Raw genomic sequence first — 26,784 nt, 5'->3', positions numbered from 1 at the left:
TATCTTTTTAGTTAGCTCTAATCCATTAGCTCCATAGCAGTAGGTTATGAAATATAGATTCTGTGAGTCTTTAAGCCTATCAAAAGCTAACTTAATGATTGTATCATTTACATAATTAGGTACTCCTCTGTATTTTAGGCAAACAGGAAAATGTGTTTGCACAGAATAAAACTTAGAGTAACATCTTTGTGCCTGAATCGGGTAGAATTATCAACTTTACTATTTTGCCTGAGGACAAAACACTATTTTGGTTCTTTAACAACCTTTAGAAGGAGCACAGTAGATACAGAATGGGCTTGATAGTTTTGATGTGACAAGCCAGCCACATCAAAATGATTAGTGTCCATAAGACTGCTGACGCCACAGGCTTACTCTGCATGTCCAATTTCTTCATGACTCAGTGGTGCTATAGGGCTGCAGACACACTGAGTGAGCAGGCAGGGCTACCCACTTGGTGATAATGCAGGGCTGCAGACTCACTGAGTGAGTAGGCAGGGATGCAGACCCACTGAGTGAACAGGTAGGGATGCAGACCCACTGAGTGAACAGGTAGGGATGCAGACCCACTGAGTGAACAGGTAGGGATGCAGACCCACTGAGTGAGGCAGAGGTGCAGACCCACTGAGTGAGCAGGTAGGGGTGCAGACCCACTGAGTGAACAGGTAGGGGTGCAGACCCACTGAGTGAACAGGTAGGGATGCAGACCCACTGAGCGAACAGGTAGGGGTGCAGACCCACTGAGTGAACAGGTAGGGATGCAGACCCATTAGTGAACAGGTAAGGATGCAGACCCACCAAGTGAACAGGTAGGAATGCACACCCACTGAGTGAACAGGTAGGGATGCAGACCCATTGAGTGAGCAGGCAGAGGTGCAGACCCACTAAGTGAGCAGGTAGGGGTGCAGACCCACTGAGTGAGCAGGTAGGGGAACAGACACCATCTGCCTGATGCCTGATGCAGATCTAGTAATCTGGACATATAAAAAGACATTTTCTCAAATTTGTAGATAAAGACAAGAATTTAGGGGAAAAGGGATTCTCTTTGCTTTCCTCTTTTATTTAGATTTTAACTGTGCGCACCAGTAAACTAGGAGCACTGAGATGCTCAAAGTTGTCACCCATCAAAAGATAAAATAACACCAAGCATAAAATCCCCACAGTTTTCTCTCAAACTCTATTTGATATCTTCAAGTAGCATTACTTGACTTCTACAATCTGCCTATAGTCTAATGTATCATGAGACCTGCTCATTTTCATTGCTGAGTAATATTTGATTGTACAGATGTAGCATTATCTACCCATTCTATTCTCAAAGAACAGCTGAGGTGTTTCTACTGGTGACAGTTAGGGATAATACTACTTTATATAGTCTTCTATGTATCTGTTAGATGTGCAGGAATTGGTTTCTAAGGAGACAGGCAAATTATCAAGGTAAATGAATGAATTTTATTTATTTATTTTTTGTGTGCGTGTTTTTTAATTTATTTATTTATTAATTCATTCACATTACATCCCAATTGTTATCCCATCCCTTCTATTCTCCCATTCCTGCCTCCCTCCCTCCCACTTTCACCCTATTCCCCTCCCTTATGATTGTGACTGTGGAGGACCTCCTCTCCCTGTATATGCTCATAGGGTATAAAGTCTCTTCTTGGTGGCCTGCCATCCTTCCCCTGAGTGCCACCAGGCCTCCCCATCAAGGGGATGTGGTCAAATATGCGGCACCAGAGTTCATGTGAAAGTCAGTCCCCACTCTAAATGGATGAATTTTCAGTCCCACTAAAACACTATGAGAATTCTGCAAATTTCGTATCTTTCCAACACTGGATATAGTTGTCTTCAGCTGACCATTCCAGTGGTGCTGAAGCAGCATTTTACTTTATTTTATGTATTTCCCACAAGTAATAATGTTTTTACATTTCATACATGTTGCATCATTCTGTCTTTTGTGACGGCTCTTCATTATTTTTTAAATCTATGCTTTTTCTTGTTGCATTCTTATTGACTTATAAATTATTAATATAGAGGACATTCTTGTGTGGTAAATATCTTTTATTATTATCGTTAACTTTGTTATATCTTCTCAAATATAAAGTTTTTTTTTATTCATTCCAATTCTTTTTGGGCCCTAAGAAATACTTTTTTATTCAAAGTTATAAATATAGTCAATTATATTATTTTATGGCTATGATATTTCTATTCATGTATTCTGTCTTCTTTTCCTTAAAGCCCTCCATAAAGGTCTCATATGTATTCCATCGGTTTGGCAGAGATATTTCATATTGATCACTATTGCAGCTATGCTTTTATTTAATTTTCTATTTAAATGTTTGTTGTTGGTTTAGCTTATACTTTTCTAATCTTCATATTCCTTTCCTCCACTTTCATATTCCAAGTTCTCCCATCTTCCCTACTTTAACAACTCTTTTTTCTTTCCTTGAGAATTTTTGAAAATTTATTCAGATTACATCTTGATTGTTATCTCCTCGCATGTATCTTCTTGTTATCCCCTCTGCCGCCCCACCCCGCATCCCTGCTTTTTTTTTTTTTTTTTTTTTTTTTTTTGGAGACACAGTTTTTCTGTGTAGCCTTGGCTGTCCTAGACTCACTTTGTAGACCAGGCTGGCAAGAATTCTTTTTTAATGCCATTTTTTAATGTGGTTATTTCTACCTCAGGGGGAAAAAACAGTCATAAACACCAAGTCCCTTTTCTATAATTATTCAAAAGTTTGGTGTTCTAATTTTCTACTATTTCTTTAGCTCTACAAACTCTTGCTTTGCCAAGTTTTCCCAATTTCCATCAATGCAAGATGTAATAGGTAGTGTTAATTGCTTTTGTCAGAGTACTTTATCACACCAATATGAAGAGAAACTAATACAGAAATTGGTACTTCGAAGTACAGCCATTGCTGTGATAAACTTAAGTAATCATATAGCCCTTAGGCCTTTCGAGCTGTTTCATAGAAGGAATAAAAAAAAACTTTGAAATTTTTAATTAGAAACTCCCTATCATGATGTAAACAAAGATTAATGGGCCAATCTGGTGGATGCTGAGAAGACAAAAATGCTGAGAGAAACAAAGAATGAGGACACAGCTCATGAGGCTTCATAAGGGACCAATGGTTTCATTCAGGAGCTGGGATGTGATAGTTAACCAAGAATCTCATTTCATTCTGCCCATGATCTGAGTGTATCAAGTGAATTTAAATTAAAGACAATGGACTAATATGTTTGGAAGAGGTAGAGTATATAAGCAAGCTTAGGGTTTTAGATAAGGAGAGTACAGCAGCAAAGCTGCTCTAATTGTTACAGGGAATCGGCTCTCAGGGACAATAGGATAGTTGCCTTCAGGACAAGAAATCACTCATCAGGGAGAGTGCAGCTGAGTTCCCTACTCCTAAAAAGCAATTGCCTAGGATAGTGTTTACCCAGTGTCAGTACACAGAAATGATGCAACTCTGGTCCCAGGGGGACAGGCTCTATCCATATGGCATCAGAACTCCCGGTGGATGCCATATGGATCATGTTCCTGGTTTTGTAGACATGAAAGAACAGTGCAAGGTTGAGGGGGTCATTAAATCCTGTTCTAGCCCAGGGGTCCTGCTCAAACTATGGCACCAGCTAAGGACAATACGAGCAGTAAACTTTGGACCCCTACCCAGATCTAGCCAATGGACAGGACATTCTTCACAGTTGAGTGGAGAGTGGGGTCTGACTTTCACACGAACTCTGGTGCCCCCTATTTGACCATGTCCCCTGGATAGGGAGGCCTGAATGCACTCAGAGGAAGGATAGCAGACTACCAAGAAGAGACTTGATACCCTATGAGCATATACAGGGGGAGAAGGTCCCCCTCAATCACAGTCATAGGGGAGGGGAGTAAGGGGAAAGCAGGAGGGAGGGATGAATGGGAGGATACAAGGGATGGGATAACAATTTAGATATAATATGAATAAATTATATATATATATATATATATATATATATATATATATATATATATATATATATATACATACATACACACACATGAAGCTTAGGTTGTAATAGATACTTCAGAATGTTAAAAATACTTATATTATAGAAAGCCTATCAAGGATAGCTGTTGCCATGGGAACATGGGAATAAAACCCACAAGAAGGTTTTGTGTGTTGCAGGTGGCAGTGCTGGAAGCCTAAAGCTATCTAAGCCCTTTGGAGCACAGCCTATTTTAGTGTAAGTCCCAGATGCCAGACATGAAGTGACAGAATTTGATGTTTTTATTGGTGGATTTTGGTCTTGCTTCTGTCTGATCATTCACTGATATCACCTGATTCTTCTCTTTTGTTTGTTACATTATATGTTGGGCATAATTAACTTGGTTTCTGTTGTTGTTGTTGTTTTGTTTTGTTCTATAGACATTCACAGTTAAGAGACTTAGCCCATTTAAAGGATTAGAATTAAAGTCTATGGTAATTTAAAATTGTGCTGAATGAATTTACATTATAACGTGATCAAAGCCAATCGAAATAAGATACAGAAGGTTATAACTTTAAAGTAACATTTTGGGATGTGATGTTGATAGTGGGTAGAGTTTGATGGTTAGTGTTAATTGTCAACCAGACAAAATTTATTTATTTATTTATTTATTTATTTATTTATTTATTTAGTGTTTTGTTTTTTTTAATTTATTCTTGTTACATCTCAATGTTTATCCCATCCCTTGTATCCTCCCATTCCTCCCCCCCCCCCACATTTTCCCATTATTCCCCTCCCCTATGACTGTTCCTGAGGGGGTTAACCTCCCCCTGTATATTCTCATAGGGTATCAAGTCTCTTCTTGGCTACCTGCTGTCCTTCCTCTGAGTGCCACCAGGTCTCCCCCTCCAGGGGACATGGTCAAATGTGAGGCACCATAGTACTTGAGAAAGTCATATCACACTCTCCACTCAACTGTGGAGAATATTCTGACCATTGGCTAGATCTGGGAAGGGGTTTAAAGTTTACCTCCTATATTGTCCTTGGCTGGTGCCTTAGTTTGAGAGGGACCCCTGGGCCCAAATCTGCCTATCATATTGTTCTACTTGTAGGTTTCTAGGACCCTCTGTATCCTTTTATTTTGCTATTCTCCCATGCGTCTCTCATTTAGAGTCCCAATAGGATGCCTTCCCCTCTGTCCCAGTTTCCTAGTAAGTGAAGGCTTTCGTGGGACATGCCCATTGGGCTAGTATGAAGATATAAGTGAGTATATACCATTTGATTCTTTCTGCTTCTGGGTTAACTCACTCATTATGATCATTTCTAGCTCAATCCATTTATCCACAAATTTCAGAAATTCCTTGTTTTTAATAGCTGAGTAGTATTCCATAGTGTATATGTACCACAGTTTCTTTATCCACTCATCTACTGAGGGACATTTAGGCTGTTTCCATGTTCTGGCTATTATGAATAAGGCTGCTATGAACATGGTTGAGCAAATTTTCTTGTGGTGTGCTGGAGCATCTTCTGGGTATATTCCAAGGTGTGGAATAGCTGGGTCTTGAGGAAGCCCTATTCCCATTTTTCTGAGATAGCACCAGATACATTTCCAAAGTGGCTGTACTAGTTTGCATTCCCACCAGCAATGAAGGAGTGTTCCTCTCTCTCCACGTCCTCGCCAGCATGTGTTGTCACGTGAATGTTTGATTTTAGCCATTCTGATGGGTGTAAGATGGAATCTCAGAGTTGTTTTGATTTGCATTTCCCTGATGACTAAGGAGGTTGAGCATTTCTTTAAGTGTTTCTCAGCCATTTGATACTCCTCTGTTGAGAATTCTCTGTTTAGTTCCAAGCCCCATTTCTCAATTGGGTTATTCGGTTTGGTGGTGTTTAATTTCTTGAGTTCTTTATATATTTTGGATATTAGACCTTTGCCTGACAAAATTTAATCACCTGGAAAATAGGCCTCTGGGCATGTCTGTAAAGGCTTATCTAGATTGCATTGATAAAGATAGGGAAGACCCTCTTACTGTGGTTTGTCCCATTCCTTGGCTGAGATGTTGGCTTGTGTGTGCAGAGAAAGTGAGCTGGCAGCAGCATGCATTCGTTAGTCTCTGCTTCCTGATTGTGAGTACATTGATATCAGTTCCTTCAATCTCCTACTGCCATGACTTTCTAACATAATGAACTGTAGCCTTGAACCAGGAGCCAAAATTAATTCTTTCTTCCTTAAGCTCCTTTTATTCTAAATATTTTTTATTACAACTATATAAAAAGAAATTAAGGTATGAAGGTTGCTATGACATATCTAGACCAACATTACCCAAACAGGAAGACATGATTTCCATTATTTTTATTATCTTATTTCAAAGTGCAGATGTCAAATATAATGACATTGTATTTCAATTATACAAATATTTGAGCTACTAAAGTTGTAAATTATATATAACAAAAGAGGTAACTCAGCAATTAGTCTTTCAGATGGTTGAAAACAAGTCTTCCCAAGAGTAAGGTGCTTGTGGAGACAAACCTACAATCAACCTTTTCAGTCCCGCATTTTTCTGCTTTTTTGCACACATCATTCAGACTTTGATTTTCGCATTTTTCTATTAGATTGCAATTACCTGTTTTGCTCAAAAAGAGTCCCCATGTGGATTTAAATCTGAATATTCCTTAGCTTTCATCTTTTAAAAGCTGTTTTTAAAAGCAAATGTCTGTTGCTTTTGAGAAATATTTAAAAAGTATCATAACTGCCTTTGAAAAAATATTTTCCATATATAAAAATTCGCCTCAACTGACAGTTCAGAAAATAGCCAGAGAAAGTGTTTACACTGTATTTTAAAGTCAGAGATATTATAAATGAGAACTAATGGCCAGAGCAAAACTATGCCTGGCATAATTAAATTAATCCTGTTAATATACTCACATATTATAGATCTAGCAGGAAGTATTATTGTTCGTCTAATTCATTTTCACAGTGAATATAAGCATTCTTTTTATAACACCTATTAATGTTGAATATTCTATATATAATATACATATGATATAACATATCATATATATATGTATATACTTTGAGAGGACTATCAAAGCAAAATACTAAGAGACATGAAGGGTAGAAGACCAAGATTACAGTGTAAATAGACTTCACTTCTCCAGAGCCTCTCTCCAGTAGCTTCTTTCTGCCTGAGTTCTCTGCATAAACACTCTAGATTGGCTATCTCACCAGAATGGCAGCCATATTATCATGACCTTTTATGACCTTGTTTTACTTTAATTCCTTAAAGATTGCTTACTTAAATTGTCACGTTCAAAGTTAGTGTTTTAGAATCTGCTAAAAGATGGGCAGCTTAGATGCAGGCAGAGACAACAGCCGCACTCTGCCAAGACAGGATAAGCACGTCCTCAATAGTTCCTACCCTGAGAATAAGTCTGGCAGAGATTTGGGCCAGAAAGCCGAAGATGAGGCTTCAACATTATAGAGAGTGTTGAGTGACTGTTCAGGCATTAAACCATCTAAGTCAATTTGTAAATTTTCAAAACTGCTAACCCGCACTGCTGGTTCACTCAGGAATTTAAGTTTTATTCCTTCTCAAGTCTCTGAGGGGCATTGAAGGCCAGATAGTATAGTTTTACAATCAAGTTTCGCTGGTTAGGGGATAAGATATTTTTTTTGGGGGGTGGTTCTTTTGGTTTTTTGAGACAGGGTCTCTCCGTGTTAGCCTTGGTTGTCCTGGACTCACTTTGTAGACCAGGCTGGCCTCGAACTCAGTGATCTACCTGCCTCTGCCTCCCGAGTGCTGGGATTAAAGGCGTGCGCCACCATGCCTGGCCAGATAAGATCATTTTAGATCAAGATAAAGAAGTTAAGTTATCAGAGTTGAGATAGGATAGATATTGAATTTCATTCAGAAATTTAGACCCGACAAGACAGGAAAGACATTTACTTCAAGCTGGACAAATACAAGTAGCCAAACCACTATGAATGTAACATGTACAGAACTCATGATTCTCATGATTGTCACATCACATGGTTCTCCCTGCTGTATGTAGTATTTTTTATACATGTGTAATAAAATAAATGTATTTTAAAAAGAAAGTTAACACATGAATTATGTGTTAAATTGTGACACAAATTCAGACAATAACATAGCATGAATTCATTTGTCACATGTATTTAACCATATAACACAGGACATGGACTATTCTTATACCAGGGATTATTATAAAGGAAGAGAAAAAAGTATATAAACTATATGTGGTTGACCCTAAAATCATATGCATAAAGGTAATTACATAGGCTGAACAAGTTGTGTGTGTGTGTATATATAATACACATTGTATCATACATAATCATATAATATATTGTATAATATATATGCATATATACATATACTAAATTAAAGAAATAGAGCACATGAATTTGAGAGAGAGCAAGGGGATTCATAGAAGGCTTAAGAGGGAAATTGGAAGGAGAAATTCATATAACTATATTTAAATTTAAAAAAAAGATTTAAAATATATTTTAAAACTAAAACAAAAATGTTTAGAAGCACCACATGGGTAGCTCAAAAGTTGGTGAAGAATCCCACCTCAAAGTGAGTGGTAATTCCAAAAAGCTGCGCCATTGAAGATGCTTCTCTCCTAGCCAATGTTCCTTTTCCTATATTCTCCAATACCTCTCAAAGATCTTGAGCATCTAAAGTGAAAAAGTATTAGTGGCTGTAATCTCAGGAAGGAGCCTGGTGATCCCCTCACTTCTATCTATGCAATATTAACAGTTCATTGTCATCATAGGCTTACTTATCATTGTATCATATTGACTTCGCTGTTGAATTGGTTAGGGTTTCTATTGCTGTGATGAAACACCATGAACAAAAGTCAGCCCAAGAGGAGAAGGTAGTTTCCATTTATATTTTCATACTGTAGTCCATCACTAAAGGAATCCAGAACATGAACAACACAGGAACTGGAGGCAGGAGCCAATGCAGAGGCAATGGGGGATTGCTCCTTACATAGCTTGTTCTCCATGGCTTTCTCAACTCGCCTTCTTATAGAGGCCAAGACCACCAGCCCTGGGATGGTATCATCCACAATTGCTGTACACTCTGCTATCAGCCACTAATTAAGAAAATGCTGTACAGGCTTGACAACAGCCTTATCTTGTGGAGACATCTTCTCAATTGAGGTTTCCTCCTTTCTGGGTGATTCTAGCTTGTTTCAAGTTGACATAAAACCATCCAAGATAATTGTCATGGCCACTGGCCTGGCTGCCACAGCAGTCTATGCAAGGTGATTATCATTCCATGACCAGAAGAAATAATGTTATTTCATCAAATGTTGATGACACTCAAGGTCTTGCTAAGGTTGCACAGGATGCAGATGTAGACAGAATGTAGGCATTCTGAAGACTTCACACAAGGACACAGGATATAACAGTGTACAGACAATGTACAGGCATTTTCAACAATGTTATGAGTGGCCTGTTAAGATAGTGGCAGGAAGAATCAAATGTAATGATACTGAAGGTAATGGCAATATGTATAATACCAAGATTTTCAGCAGCCTGCACTCCTAGGGAAGTTAACTAAAAACCATCTAATATTTCATTTAAAGGATGAAATGGTATATTAATTTGTGATGGTAATAAGAATAAGAAAGAATTATCATTTCACCATATTTTGTGGAATATTTACCATGCTTCTTTTTAACGAAGTCTCACATAATTCCATAAAGGATAATAAAAACAGAGTAATAAAATATGGAGGTCTGCACTGATGTGAAGGGAAATGTTTTGCGGCCTATTTTGGCACTGAACATGTATGACCTCAGTTTCTCAATTAAAGCTTGTTGATGTTGTCATTTCTCCTCTTTCCACAGGTGGGGAAGTCCCATACACAACTCTGGCAACCCGAATGATGATGGGGGCATGGTGGTTATTTGCTCTGATTGTCATCTCATCTTATACAGCAAACCTTGCTGCTTTCCTCACTATCACGCGCATTGAGAGCTCCATCCAGTAAGTAGGCATAGATTCCAGCAGTAATCAAACATTGGGCATGCCATAGGGAAAGCCCTCTGTACATGAATGTCCACTATCGGATAATAAATTGTCACTCTCCTTTTCGTCAAAGGCTTAATTCTATGACACCTTAGAATATCAATCCTAAATATTTTATTTTATAAAGTGTGGATTACAACACAAATATTGTTTTGCACATTTTCCTGAAAGGACTATATATCATGAAATTTTTATTTTAACCTTCACAGAGAGTAACTATGCCAGGTCAGGAGAAATTTCTTAAAACCATCATTAGCTTTAGTTCCCAGGGATCCAATACTCTCTACTGGACTCTGCCATCATTGCATACACATGGTGTACAGACATACCTGCAGACATATTCATAAAATAAAAATAAGCAAACCTTCAAGGATGCAACTATGTCAGAGAAAATTATGAAAAAAAAGAATAAAGAACTTTATGAAATAAAGCATCTTTCCCATGAGTTTGTCTCATTTTGTGCAATCAGAGTAAATAGCTAAATTACTCTGAGGGTGAGGGCATACAATGAGAAGGGGAAGCTGAGAGGAGAGAGAGAGAGAGAGAGAGAGAGAGAGAGAGAGAGAGAGAGAGAGAGAGAGAGAAGGTAAGAGACAGACAGACAAACTGCATCCTAGTGACCACATTCTGCTTGTCTACATTGATACCCATGTGGTCATCATCACTGCTCTTTCTCCAGCATCAGTAACAATGATGGGAAATGGCCATAAACCATGATACTCACTTACAGAAGTCTGTCCTTCAGATCATAACGGCCTTTCCCACAAGACCTATAACCTTGCAGCATTTTCTCTCTTCACAGTTTTAAACTAAAGGGGCTTCAGTGTCATAGAGTTTCTGCCCTAAATGGACACCGTGTTCTACACACTGTCCTAAGAAACATTCCTCTGGAATTGTCTTATTTAACTCCAAACAAAAATGGTATTAATTAAAGATCAACATTCATGTCTCAGAACTGGCCAATTCAAATGAGAAAAACTAGAAATGTAGAAAATTTTCCTAGAGTCAATTTCCCTTTACTAAAAACACAAAACTTATTGTCTGTAAAACTTATGTAAATGAACTCTGTTAGTGACCAGAAAGTCATTATAACATAATGCCAAATCAAGAATTAATTATTTATAAAATGTATATTATCTTTCTTCAATCTACAATCTGAAGTGCAACCCCCCAAAGTCAACCAGTAATACTCACAGACATCCAACTCTTTTCTGCATTCATAAAAATGATACTTCTAATTTCTCTCATCAAATCATGCTCCTCAAAAGTGTTTTATAATTGTTGCTTTAGTACAAACCCTTCATAGTTTCTCAATGTATTACCCCCCTGAGTAAAGTGTGGGAGACTGAATAATAATGAAAACTATTGTAATAGCCTAGGAAGAAAATTGATGAAATTAGTAACAGAAAAATAATAACCATCATTTAGTGATTAGTTATTAGATGCCAGTATCTGTGCTACTCTATGCACATTGGTTCATTTAGTAATGCTCATTACCATCTTCCAAAATCTATAGTATTCATGTCACCTTTTACAAATGAAAAACTGAAGATCAGAAGCAAAAGTTTATATTCATGCACGTAGTGTCTGGGTAAAGAGCAGAGCTTTGGGGTGCCTGGTCCCTGAGCCTGTCCTCCAGGGCATTGCAACAGTTCTGATTCCCTACACTCAACTACTCATCTGCCATCTCCGTTTAGAGATGGAAGTATCAGAGTTAAGAATCAAGCCTTAGCATTTACTAAGAATTCAGGGCAAAGAATGTACTTTATAGAATGTTATGCAAACCCTCAGTTGGTCTGAAATAGAAGCAATGACTTTTGTGTTAGCCAGGCTCATTAACATACATATCCACATGAATTAACTGCATCTGTGATTGCTCTGTGTCACTCTGAGCAAGACATTTTGACATATCCAACCAAAGGAAAAAAAATGAACATATTTAAAATGCAAAATGTGATAATCTGATGTGCACATGCATCTTGTATTAATTTCTATAATTAGATTAGCTAACACGTCTATTACTGCCCATACTGTTTTGTTAAATTTCCCCAAGTGTGTTCATTTTGTAACTGATGTTGCACCTTTGAACAAGCATCTCCTTCCTTCCACCGCTCCACAGACCCTTTCATCACTGTTCCCATCTTTGCTTCCATGGATTTGAATTTGTACTACAGTAATTGTATTTCTGTGTTCGGCTCATTTCACTTAGCTTAATGACCTCTAGCCTGATCAACTTGGTATCAGATAGAAAGTGGAAAAACTGCTTTTCAGAACAAATTGGAGTGTTAACCTTATTAACATATTTTTTAGAATAATGTTTCTATCTTTTTTAGAATATAATACAATTATATAATTTCTCCTCTCGTTTTTCTTCCCTCTGAACCAATTCAGGTACTCCATGGCTTTGTGTCTGTGTGTGTGTGTGTGTGTGTGTGTGTGTGTGTGTGTGTGTTCATAAATACATAAGTATACCCTACTCAGTGTGTAATATGACTTATATGCATGTTGTGGGGGCTGACCATTTGTTATTGAATAACCAACTGGTGTACTCATTCCTAGAGAAGACTGTGTCTCCTGCTTTCAGCATTTTCAGGCCTTGTGAACCTTCTACCATGTTAGCATGTCTATGTCTATGTCTATGTCCATGTTAGCATGTCTATTGCTGTTATCTTTGTTCAGGCGTGCTTAGACAGCCATGTTGGTGGTATTTCATGAGTATATACTTTAGAAAATACACTTCCTTTTAATAATGTATAGATGAAAAGGCACATTTAGTTATGCTTAACAAATTGTATACATTTAGTTTGACTTTATAAATAAATGAATAATAAATAGATGGTCTTATACTATATACAATAATAACAACAATAAATAATAATAATAATAAATCTGACACTTATTGAGCATTTACTATGACTCAGACATTAAGTATTTTGCAGTTATTTTCTCATTTATGCCTCAAAGTAACTGTCACAAGGTATTACCATCATTTCCATTTTGTAAATGAAGAAAATGAATTTCAGAAGCTAAATGCACAGAATCATCAGTTACCACTGAAATTGGTGGTCTAACTTATGTCAACCCATTACCAATGCATGGCGTTAACACTGCAGTTAGTTTCTTATCTAGTGATGACTCTCCTTGTTTCTTTGACCTAATGTTTTGCTGAGGATGCAAGCCATGCTATACACATGCATTTTTGCCATTTAGTTGTTCCCAAAGTTCCCAGCACCAGTTCCTTTCTAGACTACTTCAACAGTGGAAGCAGACACCATTTCCAAATTTATATTTTCCCAAGGTTCCTTCAAAAGGAAAATTTAGTAGGGAAAAAAGTGTAATTTTGCATGATGTTTCCCTCAAGTGTAGTTCTACATTCCAAAGTAACTGAGCATTCATTTCCTTAAAATTTATTTCTTTCTAGTGCCAACAGGCATTATGAAAAGTCATTGGTGGGTGTAATATATTTCTACTTCCTCCAATACTATCACCAGTGTTATTTGGAAAAGAATCAAAACCAAATAAGTTAGAGCAGTCTGATTCTCTCCCAAAACTTATAGATAACTTCAAATTTTATGTTTCACCTTTGTTGGTTGACACATGCCTATAACTCTGCTTGGATACAAAGTTCTATCTGTAAGTAATCGGTTTCTTGAGAAGTTCCCACTCTAATTTTTTCCTAGAGAACATACTTTCCACCAGCTCATGTGGTACCGTCTTAAGCACTGGTGTTCATAAAATTAGCTTCTCACTGAATTAAACAGTGAATGTTAACACTTCTCATCATCCCAAATTTGCTGTGCCATTGGCCAATGTAGACTATGTATATCTTCATTCCCTCAAAGCAAAGGCTCTTCTCCAGACCTAAGTGCCAAGAGGGAAAGAGAGTAATGTCAGTGGGAGAGGATTCCACAGGTCCTTTTGAATAGATATTAGCTGCAATCTAAAATGTGGAAAATGGATTTTCTTTGTAAAAGATAACCCATAAGTATAACTCTCTCATCCCTTCAATGACAGGACATGGTAGAATGACATATATGAAATGGCCAGTTCAGATTCCAAGGGGGGAAAATGTTAATGACTTTTTGTTTCTATTTTTCATTGTGGTTGTTGTTTGTATGTTTACTAGAGAGAGAGAGAGAGAGAGAGAGAGAGAGAGAGAGAGAGAGAGAGAGAGAGAGAGAGAGAGAGAGAGAATGTAGGGCTGAAGATATGCATGACTTAGTTGTTGAGAACATACGTTGCTCTTGTGGAGAAACCAGGTTCAGTTCCCTGAGCCGCATGCTGGTTCACCACTATCCATAGCTTCAGTTCCTGTGGACTTGGTAACTTCTTCCTGATATTCATCGGCACCAAACACACATATGCCACACATACAGCTACAGTGGCAAAACACTAGTAGGCAAAAAAAATTGAATACATGTGTTTGATTTTTCTACTGGTACCCAGGCTAAAAAATGGCAGTGATGAAGGTAGAGTTTTGAAAGTATTGTCAGCATCAATATTGGGTAGGGGCTGAGATTGTAGCTTACAAGTTGATCATTTGCTTAACCAGAGACATACTCTACAGGGTTATACCTCCATTAGGTTTGTATTTCCTATACTGTTGCTTTCCAAAAGCTATTTATCATTTAACATGAAAATAAACAAGGCTACAGGGAATTATAATTGTTTAGCTGAGTTATTGATTCCTTTGAATCAAATTAATTGAGAAAACATTCTTTCAGGACATATAGCAACAACCTATATCTTGAGTAGAGATCTTATCATGTCAATGATAGGAATTTTACATCCTCATTAGTATGAGTTTAAGAATGGAAAACTTGGCTGGGGCCAAGGACAATACAGGAGGTAAACTTTAAACCCCTTCCCAGATCTAGCCAATGGTCAAAATATTCTCCACAGTTGAGTGGAGAGTGTGATACGACTTTCTCACATACTCTGGTGCCTCACATTTGACCATGTCCCCTGGAGGGGGAGACCTGGTGGCACTCAGAGGAAGGACAGCAAGTAGCCAAGAAGAGACTTGATACCCTATGAGAATATATAGGGGGACGTAATCCCCCTCAAGAACAGTCATAGGGGAGGGGAATAATGGGAAAATGGGGGGGGAGGAATGGGAGGATACAAGGGATGGGATAAACATTGAGATGTAACAAGAATAAATTAATAAAAAAAATAAAAAATTAAAAAAAAAAAAAGAATGGAAAACTTGACTATGTAATGACATAGATACCATTTACCATATGTATAGCCTTTTCCATCTACCACTACAATCAAAATGCACCACTCCTTTATCCACACAAAGATTTTCTTCATCTGACTCTTCCATCTGCCCATCTGCATCCTCCCTCTTCCTAGCCACATCCAAGGAAACCCCTGATGTATTTGTTGATATGTTATTGTTTCTGCCACAAGTGTCATTGCCAATAGAGTGAGCCACCTAACAAAGTCATTACCCTGTAAGGGCCTTGTCACTTGATCCTTTAATACCCTCAAAGGAAAAAAAAAAAAATCCTGCTATGTCAGCCAAGTATCACTGGAATTTAAGCATACGTATAAGTTAAAGAAGTGACTCACCTGATGGTCTCACTTTAATGCCTGACTAACCAGTACCATATGAAGCTCCTGACATTGGATGGTAATAACTCCAAGTCAGGTTGTTTGCTATACACATATTCCTCTTATAACTCATTTTTATTTACGCTCGTCATAATCAGTAGCTCAGATATAGGATCTTCTATGTAGTTTCCTATATTTACAATTAGATTTATGTCTTTGTGTTTTAAGCCACTTAGATCTATCCACCACCATCACGCTATGAACTCTCTCTGGCCTTATGTTGGCATGTTGCTCTATTGTTTTATCTTTTTAATTAAAATGCATTTCCTCAAGGGCTGTTTTTAATCACTTTTGTATCAACCTAAGAAGGACTTTATGTAGTGCCTCATTAAATACCTAGTACATTGTGGCTACAAATAATATTCCGTCAATAAATAACCATAAAAGGATTTCTTGAATCTATCTTGAGACTGTGGAAGACTACTACGTACATTTCAACCACATGCAACACAAAAGAAATATTAAAGTCATTCCTTCAAGTTGTTCTTTCACATAAGAGCAAACACCTCAAAAGATACAGTCTTTTGCTTTGCACAATATCTCACCTGCTCTCTTGTCAATTGTTCTGTGGAAGCCTATTTCAGAGCTCTCAGTAGGGAATTGCACACTTTATTAGCAACAGCCACTGTCAGGATGGCTGAAGAAAGCTGGGCTTGATTCATTCTGCTTCTGTGTTTCATCTCAGTGCAGAATTGTGGAGGCTTAGCTCCAGAACTCATGGGCAATGCAGACACGGGAAGGCATTCATCTCCTAATACTGCATTGTTCAGAGTAGAGATGGCTTAGTTATCCTGGCACTTACGTACTACAGTGATGAATGTTTTATGACCATAGAGCTATCTAGATGTCATAGGCAGAACTTTATCTTCTAAAAAAGGAAGCAAAACCCTAGGAAGTATATATTGGTCTTTCAAATGCACCCTTCACTGAGTGCTTAATTAAATGCTGTCTCCCACTTTATTTGTCTCTCCCAGAAGACCCAGTGAGCCTTTGCAGTCCCTAATAATATCTCTCTCTCTCTCTCTCTCTCTCTCTCTCTCTCTCTCTCTCTCTCTCTCTCTCTCTCACACACACACACACACACACACACACACACACACACACACATACACTCTCACTCACTCTCTCTCTCTCTCTCTCTCTCTCTCTCTCTCTCTCGCTCTCTCACTCTTCTCCTTCTCCCATTTTGTCTCTCCCCATTAGAAAATTGTTGAACATTCAAGAATATGGATCCCTACATAAGCCTTCCTTTCTATGCAAAGCCTAATGGAGTACCTTCCCCCCACAAGTTTACACACATTCAAAACCCTGTGGTTTGGAGTGTACCAGAGGACCACTGTGTAAATATATAAGTGTCATTGTGTAACTAGAGTGTAAATAGAGTGTAAATAGAGGGCATACATTTACAAAAACAATATGGAAAGAACAAATATAGAAATCATCAAGATTAGTGGTACGTTCTGGCCTAGCACACAGTGGATACTATGCCAGGTCCTAGATTCAATAACTGGTGGAACAAACTCAGAACCCAGAGTAGCATGGCTGTACTATGAGGGACCTTGTGGAAATCAAGTCTGAGCCATCGAAGTGGGCACACTGAGGTAGGACCTGTTTCTCCCATGCTAAGGAAAGCATACAGCCTCTGCTCTCCTACACAAGTCTCTTTTTTTCACATTCTCCCAATATACTATTCAATTTCCATGTAGAGAATCAGCATGGTTCTACCCTGTCTTCTTTCTTTCTTTCTTTTTTCTTTTTCTTTTTTGGCTTTGCCAAAGAAAACAAGTTGGTTTGAAGTAGGGTATCTTCCTACCTCAGGTTCTGTGAGTTTTTTAATATATCTGTCTAATTTATTTCTTCTTTCTTTCTTTTCTCTTTTTAGCTAAAATGGCTTAATTTGTTCCCTTTGTCTTTATTGTTTTCCCAGACTATTTAATTTCCCTTTCCTATTCTCACTGTTTGTCTAAAACTAATTACTAGTCTATTTCTAGTTATTTACTCTCTACTCTTGGTTTTACTGCCTAATATTATGTACACAACATACTATGAATATTCCTTTACTGCTAATAATTATTAAAGTTGAGAAAATCAAATGTGAAAATTTGACTGTTACTATATCTTCAGGGTGGGCACATCAACTTATCATGGTTGAGTTTGCTCTTAGTATTCTACTCTCATACTAGGGTTGGACTCAAAGCCTGGTTCTCTAGGTACAAGGACTGAGGGTCCATCTACTGACTTAGATGACCAGGCAAGTAGTGAAGAAAAAAATCTTGATCCTACTATATCCTGCTCCTACTTGAATGTTACAAATGTTTCCACTGAAAGAAAACAAGAGTTTTTCATTTGTTTTAAATTTCGAACACCTTATCAGAGATATAGAATTCTCAATGTAGAAACATAGGAAACATAAAAATACAGGCAGCAGAGTTCCTCCAAGAATTAGTAGTTCTTCCATAAGGAAGGCCACTGAGGATTAGTCATATGTATCCCAAAGAAATAAGCAAATAATTATAAGAATGTTCAACAAAATTAAAAAGACATGAATAAATTCCAGAATGTATCCAATTAAACACTAACAGCTGATGTATGTAAGGAAGACAATATGGGGCTATGAAATAAGGAATTAATAAATGACATAAATGCTGAAAATTCAAATTGAAATCTGGAAGTGATGTCTTAATACATTGGTAAAAGATCTCTATGGAAAACCTCATCACTTGACTCGATCAAAAGAAAGAAAGAATTTGAGGGCTTGAAGACAAAGTAGATTTTGAAACATTCAAAAAATGACAAAGATGAAATAATAAATTATCAGCAGATTATACAAGACCTATGAGACACCGTTAAGTGACCAAATCTGCGTATTAGGGCCATTAAAGAATGAGAAGAAGGTCAATCTAAAGGTACAGGAACTATACTTAAAAATATCTTACAAGAAGTTTAATTATCTAAGCAAAGAAATAGCCAACTAGATACATGAAGCCCTTAGACCAATAAATTAATAAGTCCAGAAAGAAAGAGCATTGAAATATGTAAGAGAAAGGCATCAATCCAGCACAGACAAATTATCAGAAAATAATGCTTTTCCTATCAGAAATTCTAAAATCCAGAAGTGCATGTAATGATGTATTTCAACCTCTGAAAGACAATGACTGTCGTGCCAATCTATTATAATCAGTAAATCTATACATTACAATTAAAGCAGAAAGAAAAACTTTAGTTGTAAATTAATTTAAACAAGTCCTTGTTCTTATGCAAGCCTTACAGAATATATGTGATGAATCAAACTTACTCAAGAAAAATCATAAACAAATTCAAGGAGGAAAAAAATCAAATACTTATTTGTGTATGATTTAGTATCATACAAAGGATGCTCTAAAGACTCTACAAGAAAACTCTTGAAAGTAATACACACTTTTAACAGTAGCAGCATAAAAAAAATCAACATACAAAATGAGTCACTTTCCTAGATTAAAAACAAAGCAAAAACAATAATAAAAATGATTAAGCCTATAATAAACAACAAGAACCTAGGAAGTACAAGTAATCCAAATAGCTAACATAACACTAAGCAGAAAGATCAGTGCGGAAAATATTATAGTAAAGCACAATATTAGACATCAAATCATAGCATGGAACTATAGTAAGAAAAACCTCAAAACACCAATGTAGGCTCAATTTTCTTAACAATTATATTTTATTACAAACTTATTAACTGAGAGCACCTCACTTATAACCCAACTACCCTAAACAATAGGAAAAGGAGATTAAAGAATACAATAATGAAACCATAAAGATATTAGTTCTGAGGAATGATTCTCCTGGTGTAATCAGCAGGGTATCTTCTGCTGGAATCTGGAGCAACCGGAACCCAAAGCCTCTGCTGGAGCCCAGAGCTCCAAAGCCTAAGGATCATCTAGAAGTGGGCGATGAACAGACAAAAGTATCCCAAGTCTCCAAAGTCTCCAGTCCCTGTTTTTGGCTCACATTTATATCTCCTCTCAGAATTTGTTCAAGGATATTTTTCAGCTGGTTAACAACCGATTTCCCTCACATGGTAGTTCAACTTCTAAGGGGATAAACATCACCTGCTCCCTCACAAGTCTTTTTGTCATCCTTCACTTGTGATCCAAACAAAAAATATGTTTATCTCTCCTTCACACCAACACAAAACAGACTCTAGGTCAATAAAATAGTGTAGAAGAGAAGAGACCACGTCACAATTAAATACACACAACTACATCTGTGTGATTTTTGAGCAAATTTTGGGTGGTTTTGCTGTTGTTTAGTTGAGTTTTTTGTTGTTGTTGTTGTTGCTGCTGCTGCTGTGTTTTGTTTTTGTTTTTTTAGAAAGATGGCCCATTCTATAATAGTACTGAAATAGTCAGATTTACACACATAGCATGAACAATCTATTGTTTACCCTTACTTAAATCAATTAAAATTATATCATATGGTTTATTATGAGTTGAATTCTGAAACAATTATAGGAAACTCTTCAAGATAAAAGCATAAGTTAAGTCTTGCTGAGAAGAATTTCAAGAGCTCAGCAAATAATCCTAAAAACTGACAAATAGGTTTTTATAAATTTCTAAGCTATTAATAATACTCTGCTACACTTACAGACAGGAGCCTGTCTAAGTTGTCTTTTGAAAGGCTCCACCCAGCAGCAGTTTGAAACAGATACTGAGACTTCCAGCCAAACATTGATGATATGAAGTAGTCTATCCACTATGGACAGCAATATAGAATTTCTTCATAAAAACTAAAAATACACTGGGTAGTCATATAGTGCACACCTTTAGTTCTAGCACATAGAGTGCAGACACAGGGGAACTCTAGAGTTTGAGGCTAGTCTCTTCTACAGAGCAAGTTCCAGAACAGCCAAGGCTGCACAGAGAAACCCTGTCTCAGGAAAAACAAAACAAAAAAAACAAAAACAACCAAAAAATACATGATTAATTAAATAGAGAGGAAAAGGGAAATCACTAAAAATAAAACTACCATGCTATAGTCTATAACAAAAGAATTCTAAGACAATGTATGATACAAGTTGTTGGTTAGTTTGTTTTTTGTATTTATTGCAATTCAATTCACAATTTACAAGTTATACAATCAACCAGATAGTTATCAGTTGTAATCTGGATGGGGGTGGTCAAAGTACATGATGCTTGAAACAGGACTATGTACAATGAATATATACCAATACAAGAAATAAAAGAAAAAAAGAGGAGGGAAGGAAATAGTCTAAGATATGTATCAAAACTCACACCTCTGTCTTCTTTTTCTGCTTCTGGTTTTCTTTTTCTTTTTATTAATTAAACATTTTTATTTTCTACGTAGACATTTATATTATTACACGTATATACAATAAACTACCTATAGCAAGAAGAAACATGGCACAATCAGGCATTATATAAATGTTACATTCTTAGTGTTTGGCTATTTTATTTTACAGCCTTGAAGAAAACATCTTTTCTATCTTGGTGCATCTGAAATTCTGAATGTAAATCAATCTCCATCACATCTTGTCATTATCAACTTAAGTTAGCTTAGTTGTTTAGGAGTTAAAATGTTTTAGGTCTGCTTCTGTTTTTCAAGTCCCACTTCCTTTCCTGGCTCCTCCACCTTGCCAGTGACCTTTGTTTGCCTCCTTCCTACATTGAGGGGGCGTTAAACCCCATTAGTCTGGATGCTGTTAGTTTCTCCTTGTCTTATCATCTAAACATAATTTATTCTGATGGCTTTATCCTCCTCTCCTACACACATATAATACCCCTTGTAGAGTCTTCATTCTCAAACTCTGGTGCTAAGGATAAAGCTGAAGGAGAGCCAGGTGTTCAAGAAAGGACATGGGACAGGAAAGATGAGGAGCAGGGTCAGGAGCAGCTGGCTTGGACTCTTTTCCAAAAAGTCTGGAGGGTTTCATGAGAAAATGCTGCCAGTTCTTTAGATTTGCTCTTGAACTTAGTTTGGAGGCACATTTGCAGTTCCACAATTTGAACCTCGGCTTCCAGTAAGGCTTCTCAGTAGCCAAATAGATCTGCTGTACCAACCTCAATTGCAGTTGATTAAAAACAACGATCACTTAGATGGAATATAATTTCTCTGAATTGTTGTTGAAAATACAGATGAGTGTCTTGGGAAAATCCCCAGGCTCATTGCACTTTGAAGAAGGAGTACATCATTTGGCATTGGGGAATTTTAAACTTCGCCCCCTGTTCTGTTGTGAAGAGCCACTATTTCTGCTTTTGCTGAGATTCATAAACACCCTGACTTGTTATATTACTGTGAGAGGATGTTTCATTGAATCTTTTTTATTGGCTACTAAGTTAGTTTACAGTTATTTCTTTAACTTCATTCTCCTTAGTCTCCACTGACACCCCCTATTCATAAAGATTTTGATAATATAATTAATGTTTTAGACTTCTTATAATATCTATGAAAATTTTTCAAATTACTGTTGATTGTGCATTTGAATGTACAGAGCATTTTATTGGGGTCATTGTTTCATGTAGAATTAGTATATATATTTTTGCACCATAGATTGTTAATAGGCCATATGCAAGGTAATGATCAATGGTTCAATGTCAGCCTTAAAGGGTATATTGAATAGAGTAGTTTTCACAAGTCAGCATTGGTCTGGATACTAATTAACATTTCAGTGTTGATTTGAAATATGAAATAGGGAGTGATCTTATTAAATATGCAGATTACTCTTCATTGAGTAGGGTTAATTATTGACTTGAACCACACTTTAAGAATTTATGAGGACCTTGACAAATTAAGCAAGGTGATTATAAGTAAGATGAAGTTTAATGAGGGCAAATAAGTGATGATTTACCTTGTATGTACGTGTGTGTGTGTGTGTGTGTGTGTGTGTGTGTGTGTGTATAATATCTCAAATTTATGTGATGAAAACAGTTCCAGAATGAACCATCTGATAATCACAAATTTAAAACATGACATTAGTGTTTTTCAAGAAAATGAGAAGTTTCCTAGTATCATTCTTTAAGCCTTTTAAAGATTACTGTGACCTCTTTAGTAGTTGAAAAACAATGAGCAGCTAATAGCTACAAAAAAGGATCATAGATTCCTCGGATAAGAACTAAAGGAATTTAGTCTTTAATTCAACAATGAGGAAGCTTAAAGGATGAAAAGGAACAAAATATTTATTATCTAAACAAATAGCATGTTGTGGGTAAGCAGCTAAGAGCATACTGACAAGCTTCTTGAGTGTATTCAAGTCAGTTTTTCTGGCAGGTGTTTGCATCATGAGACTCTGATAAGCCAGTCACTCTTTGCCAGTGGTAGCTCCTCACTGACCTCTGATGTGACTCTGGGGGACTCCTTCCTAACAGAGGTTGGAAACAGTCATCACCTGGGAATGCATAGGAACTAATGAAATGCTGCTTGTATTTTCAAGAAACAGAAATTTAAAGCTCCATTGTTCTATTTTTGTAATATGATGGATTATTTGAAGATAGAATTTTAGGGTAAAGATGATAATCAGCTGGCTGTCAATGGTAACAGTGAAATTCTGGCCATACGGATCTAGGAAAATTTCATGGTCATTCTTTTTTTGTTTGTTTTTGTTTTTCGAGGCAGGGTCTCTCTGTGTTAGCCTCGGATAGCCTGGACTTGCTTTGTAGACAAGGCTGGCCTTGAACTCACAATGTTCTGCCTACCTCTGCCTCCTGAGTGCTGGGATTAAAGGCGTGCGTCACCACGCCCAGCCTCATGGTCAGTATTAATGTGCTCAGCTAAATATTTTTTTCATGATATATTATATAGAAAAATGGGAGAACTGGGGATGATTAATTTGACAGAATTCCATGGCATTTCTTAAGGGATTTTACTTCTGGCTGGTCTGGAACTCACTATGTAGACTGGGCTGGCCTTGAACTTACAGTGATACCCCTGCCTCTGCCTTCCCTGAGTATTGAGATTGAGGCATGTGCCATAACACCTGGTCGGTTTCTGTGTTGTCTCTTTTGTTTTTAAATAGGTTCTTTCTCTGTAGATCAGGCTGACTCGCTCATATTCAAGGATATTCTTGCTGCATCTTCCTAAATGGTTGGATTTCAGATGAGTGACAGGAGACACAAGAATTTTTATTATGTGTGCTCAACAGTAATGAAAAATAGCAAACATTTCTGTTTTCCTCTGTCTGCATAACATTGCCCACTCTAGGCGCTTGTTTGACTCAGCCTTTCCATTTGTAAGGGAAATAGAGAAATTCCCATCAGCAAGTGTTTGCTCTCTTAAGCAGTCTCAGATAGCCAGCTTGATCTCAAGTGGATCTGTTTCCCACAGACTTCCAACTTACCTGTGGCTAGTCGAGTTAAATCCTTGGAAGAAAAGGGGTACCCCTAACAACTTTGTTGAGGAGGACACCCCTAAGTCTTTTAGGAATGTCTTCAGAGCCATTTGCTGGGCAACTATTTCCTAAACCCATAGTCCAGCACATGGAAGGCAATCTAGAAGGGAGAAATGTTTTCCTTATGTGTGGAAAGCATCGTTTTTCTAGGCCAAGATCACTTGGAACTCTAGCTCATAAGTAAATAATTCTTTTTTTAAATTTTTATTATTAATTTATTCTTGTTACATCTCAATAGTTATCCCATCCCTTGTATCCTCCCATTCTTCCCTCCCTTCCATTTTCCCCTTATTCCCCTCCCCTATGACTGTTCCTGAGGGGGATTACCTCCCCCTGTATCTGCTCATAGGGTATCAAGTCTCTTCTTGGTAACCTGCTGTTCTTCCTCTTAAAAATATATGTCAAATGCTCACTTTGTCAGAACATATAATAAAATTAGAACGACCCAGAAAACATTAGCATGGTCCTCAGGCAAGGATGATGTGAAAATTTGTGAAACATTCCCAACATTCCCTACTTTTCAGCCTGTTCTTTTCTCATGAGCCAGAAAGGGAATTGATCCGGAGGGGATGGGAGGTGAGAAAAAGTAGAGAGTAGAGGAAGGTGTGATGTATGAGAAAATAATCTATTTTCAAAAAATACTCATAAGCAATAACTAAATAAGTATCCAGCTGTCAGTGGTAGCACATGCCTATAATTCCAGTGCTTAGGAGACAGAGGCAGGAGGAGGATTAGAAGTTTATAGTCAGCCTTCACCACATAGCTTGGGCTACATGAAAATTGGTCTCACAGAATCAAATAAAAGAAAGATAGAAAGCACTCTCCAAGAGCTCAGAGCCCAACAAGTAGAAGCTAGTTCTGTCTAGTATCCTCTGTAGTAACACATAGGGTCAGATTGGGGTTGAGATGAGGGTTTCAGGATACAGGCAGAGGGAAGATGAGCTAGGGACAGTGAACGAAAGGCTGGAGGACTTCACCATTTACCTGTAGACCCCTTTCCACCCTTAATCATTAGCCAACAAGTCTGTTTTTATTCCAATGCCATGCTGTTTTTACTACTATAGCTTTGTAGTACAATTTGAGGTGATACATGGTGATACTTCCAATAGTTATGTTATAATTTAGGATTGATCTAGCTATCCTGGGTTTTATGTGTGTGTGTGTGTGTGTGTGTGTGTGTGTGTGTGTGTGTGTGTGTGTGTTTCCATATGAAGTTTAGCATCGTGAGTATTGTCTTTTCAATTTCTGTGAAGAATTGTGTTGAAATTTTGAAGGGAATTAAAATGAATCTATAGGTTGTCTTTAACAGGATGGCCATATTCACTATATTAAACCAACTAATCCATGAATGTAGGAGATTTTTCTCCATAGTCTATTATCTTTTTCAACTTCTTCAATGTTGTAAAGCTTTTATTTACAAGTCTTTCACTTGCTTGATTAGAGTTATCCCAAGATAATATTGTGAGGCTAATATAAAAGGTTTTGTTTCGCTAATTTCTTTCTTAGTTTGTTTGCCATTTCTACACAGGAAGGGTACTGATTTTTGTGTACTAATTTTGTACCCTGCTACTTTACTGAAAGTATTAATTAGCTGCAGAAGTTTCCTGGTGGAGTTTATATGGTCTTTTATGTATAAAGCTTATCATCTGCATATAAAGATATGTAAATGTTTTCTTTCCAATTTGCATCCTCTTGGTGCCTTTTAGTTGCCTTGTTGCTCTAGATAAAGCTTCAAGTACTTTAAAGAATAGGTATGGAGGGAGTGGACATTATTGTATTTTTTCCTAATTTTAGTGGACATGTTTTCAGTTTCCTCACAATTTAGATTAAAGTTGGCTGTGAATTTGCTCTGCATTGCCTTCATTATGTTGAGGAATGTGCCTTGTGTCCCTAGTCTCCTTAGGACTTTCACAATGAAGAGTATTGGATTTTGTCAGAAACCCCTTTTCTGTATCTAATGAAATGACCACACGGTTTTTGTTTTTCAGTTTATGTGGTGGCTTATGTTTATTGACATATGTAGAACCATCACTGTGTCTCTGGGATGAAGCCTACTTGATTATCATCCTTTTGATGAGTTCTTGCTTTTGTTTGGTAGTATTTTATTGAGAATATTTGCATATTGTTCACAAAGGATACTGGTTTGTAATTTTCTTTTTTTGATGGATCTTTGAGTGATCGAGGTGTGCTTGTAATAATGGCTTCATAAAAAGAATTAGTTAATGTTCCTTCAGTTTCTCTTTTGTGGAATAATCAGAGATAAATTGGTGTTAACTCCTCTTTGAAGGTCTAGTAGAATTCTGCACTGAATCCATCTGGCTCTGGGCTTTGTTCTTGGGAGGCTTTTAATTACTGCTTCTACTTCACTAAGCATTGTGGGTCTGATTAAATGTCTTATCTGGTCTTGATTTTACTTAGGAAATTTATCCATTTCTTTTAGATTTTACAAATTGGTGGAGTATAGGTTGTTTGTTTGTTTGTCTGTTTTTAACTATGTCCTTATGGTTGTCTGTATTTCTTGTGTCTATTGTGATGTTACCCTTTTGTCTCTAATTTTATTAATTCTGATATTCTCTTTATCTTTTAGTTAATTTTGTGATGGGTTTATCAATGTTACTGATTTTCCTGAAAAAACTACTTTTTCATCTTATTGATTCTCTGTATTGTATTTTTGTTTGTTCTGCTTTACTGATTTCAACCTCAAGTTTGATTATTTCTTTCCATCTACTCTTTTGGGAGTGTATTTATTTATTTCCCATTTTGT

At 37.0% G+C, this 26,784-nt stretch overlaps 1 protein-coding gene and 1 non-coding gene across 3 annotated transcripts in view; both read left to right on the top strand.

The window, feature by feature from the left end:
* Positions 1–26,784, top strand: part of Grid2 (glutamate ionotropic receptor delta type subunit 2) — a 1,403,143-nt gene that overhangs the window by 1,086,346 nt on the left and 290,013 nt on the right. For both annotated transcript variants that reach the window (XM_051152254.1, XM_051152253.1), the window contains exon 12: positions 9,838–9,976. In XM_051152254.1, the coding sequence (XP_051008211.1) occupies positions 9,838–9,976 (139 nt within the window). The remainder of the gene's footprint in view (positions 1–9,837; positions 9,977–26,784) is intronic.
* On the top strand, positions 24,428–24,532 carry LOC127194971 (U6 spliceosomal RNA). The gene has a single exon (XR_007831345.1). It is a non-coding gene; the product is annotated as a U6 spliceosomal RNA (small nuclear RNA).

Source organism: Acomys russatus, chromosome 10 (assembly GCF_903995435.1).
Source record: "Acomys russatus chromosome 10, mAcoRus1.1, whole genome shotgun sequence".
Lineage (NCBI taxonomy): Eukaryota > Metazoa > Chordata > Mammalia > Rodentia > Muridae > Acomys > Acomys russatus.
This window is presented reverse-complemented; position numbering and strand designations above follow the sequence as displayed.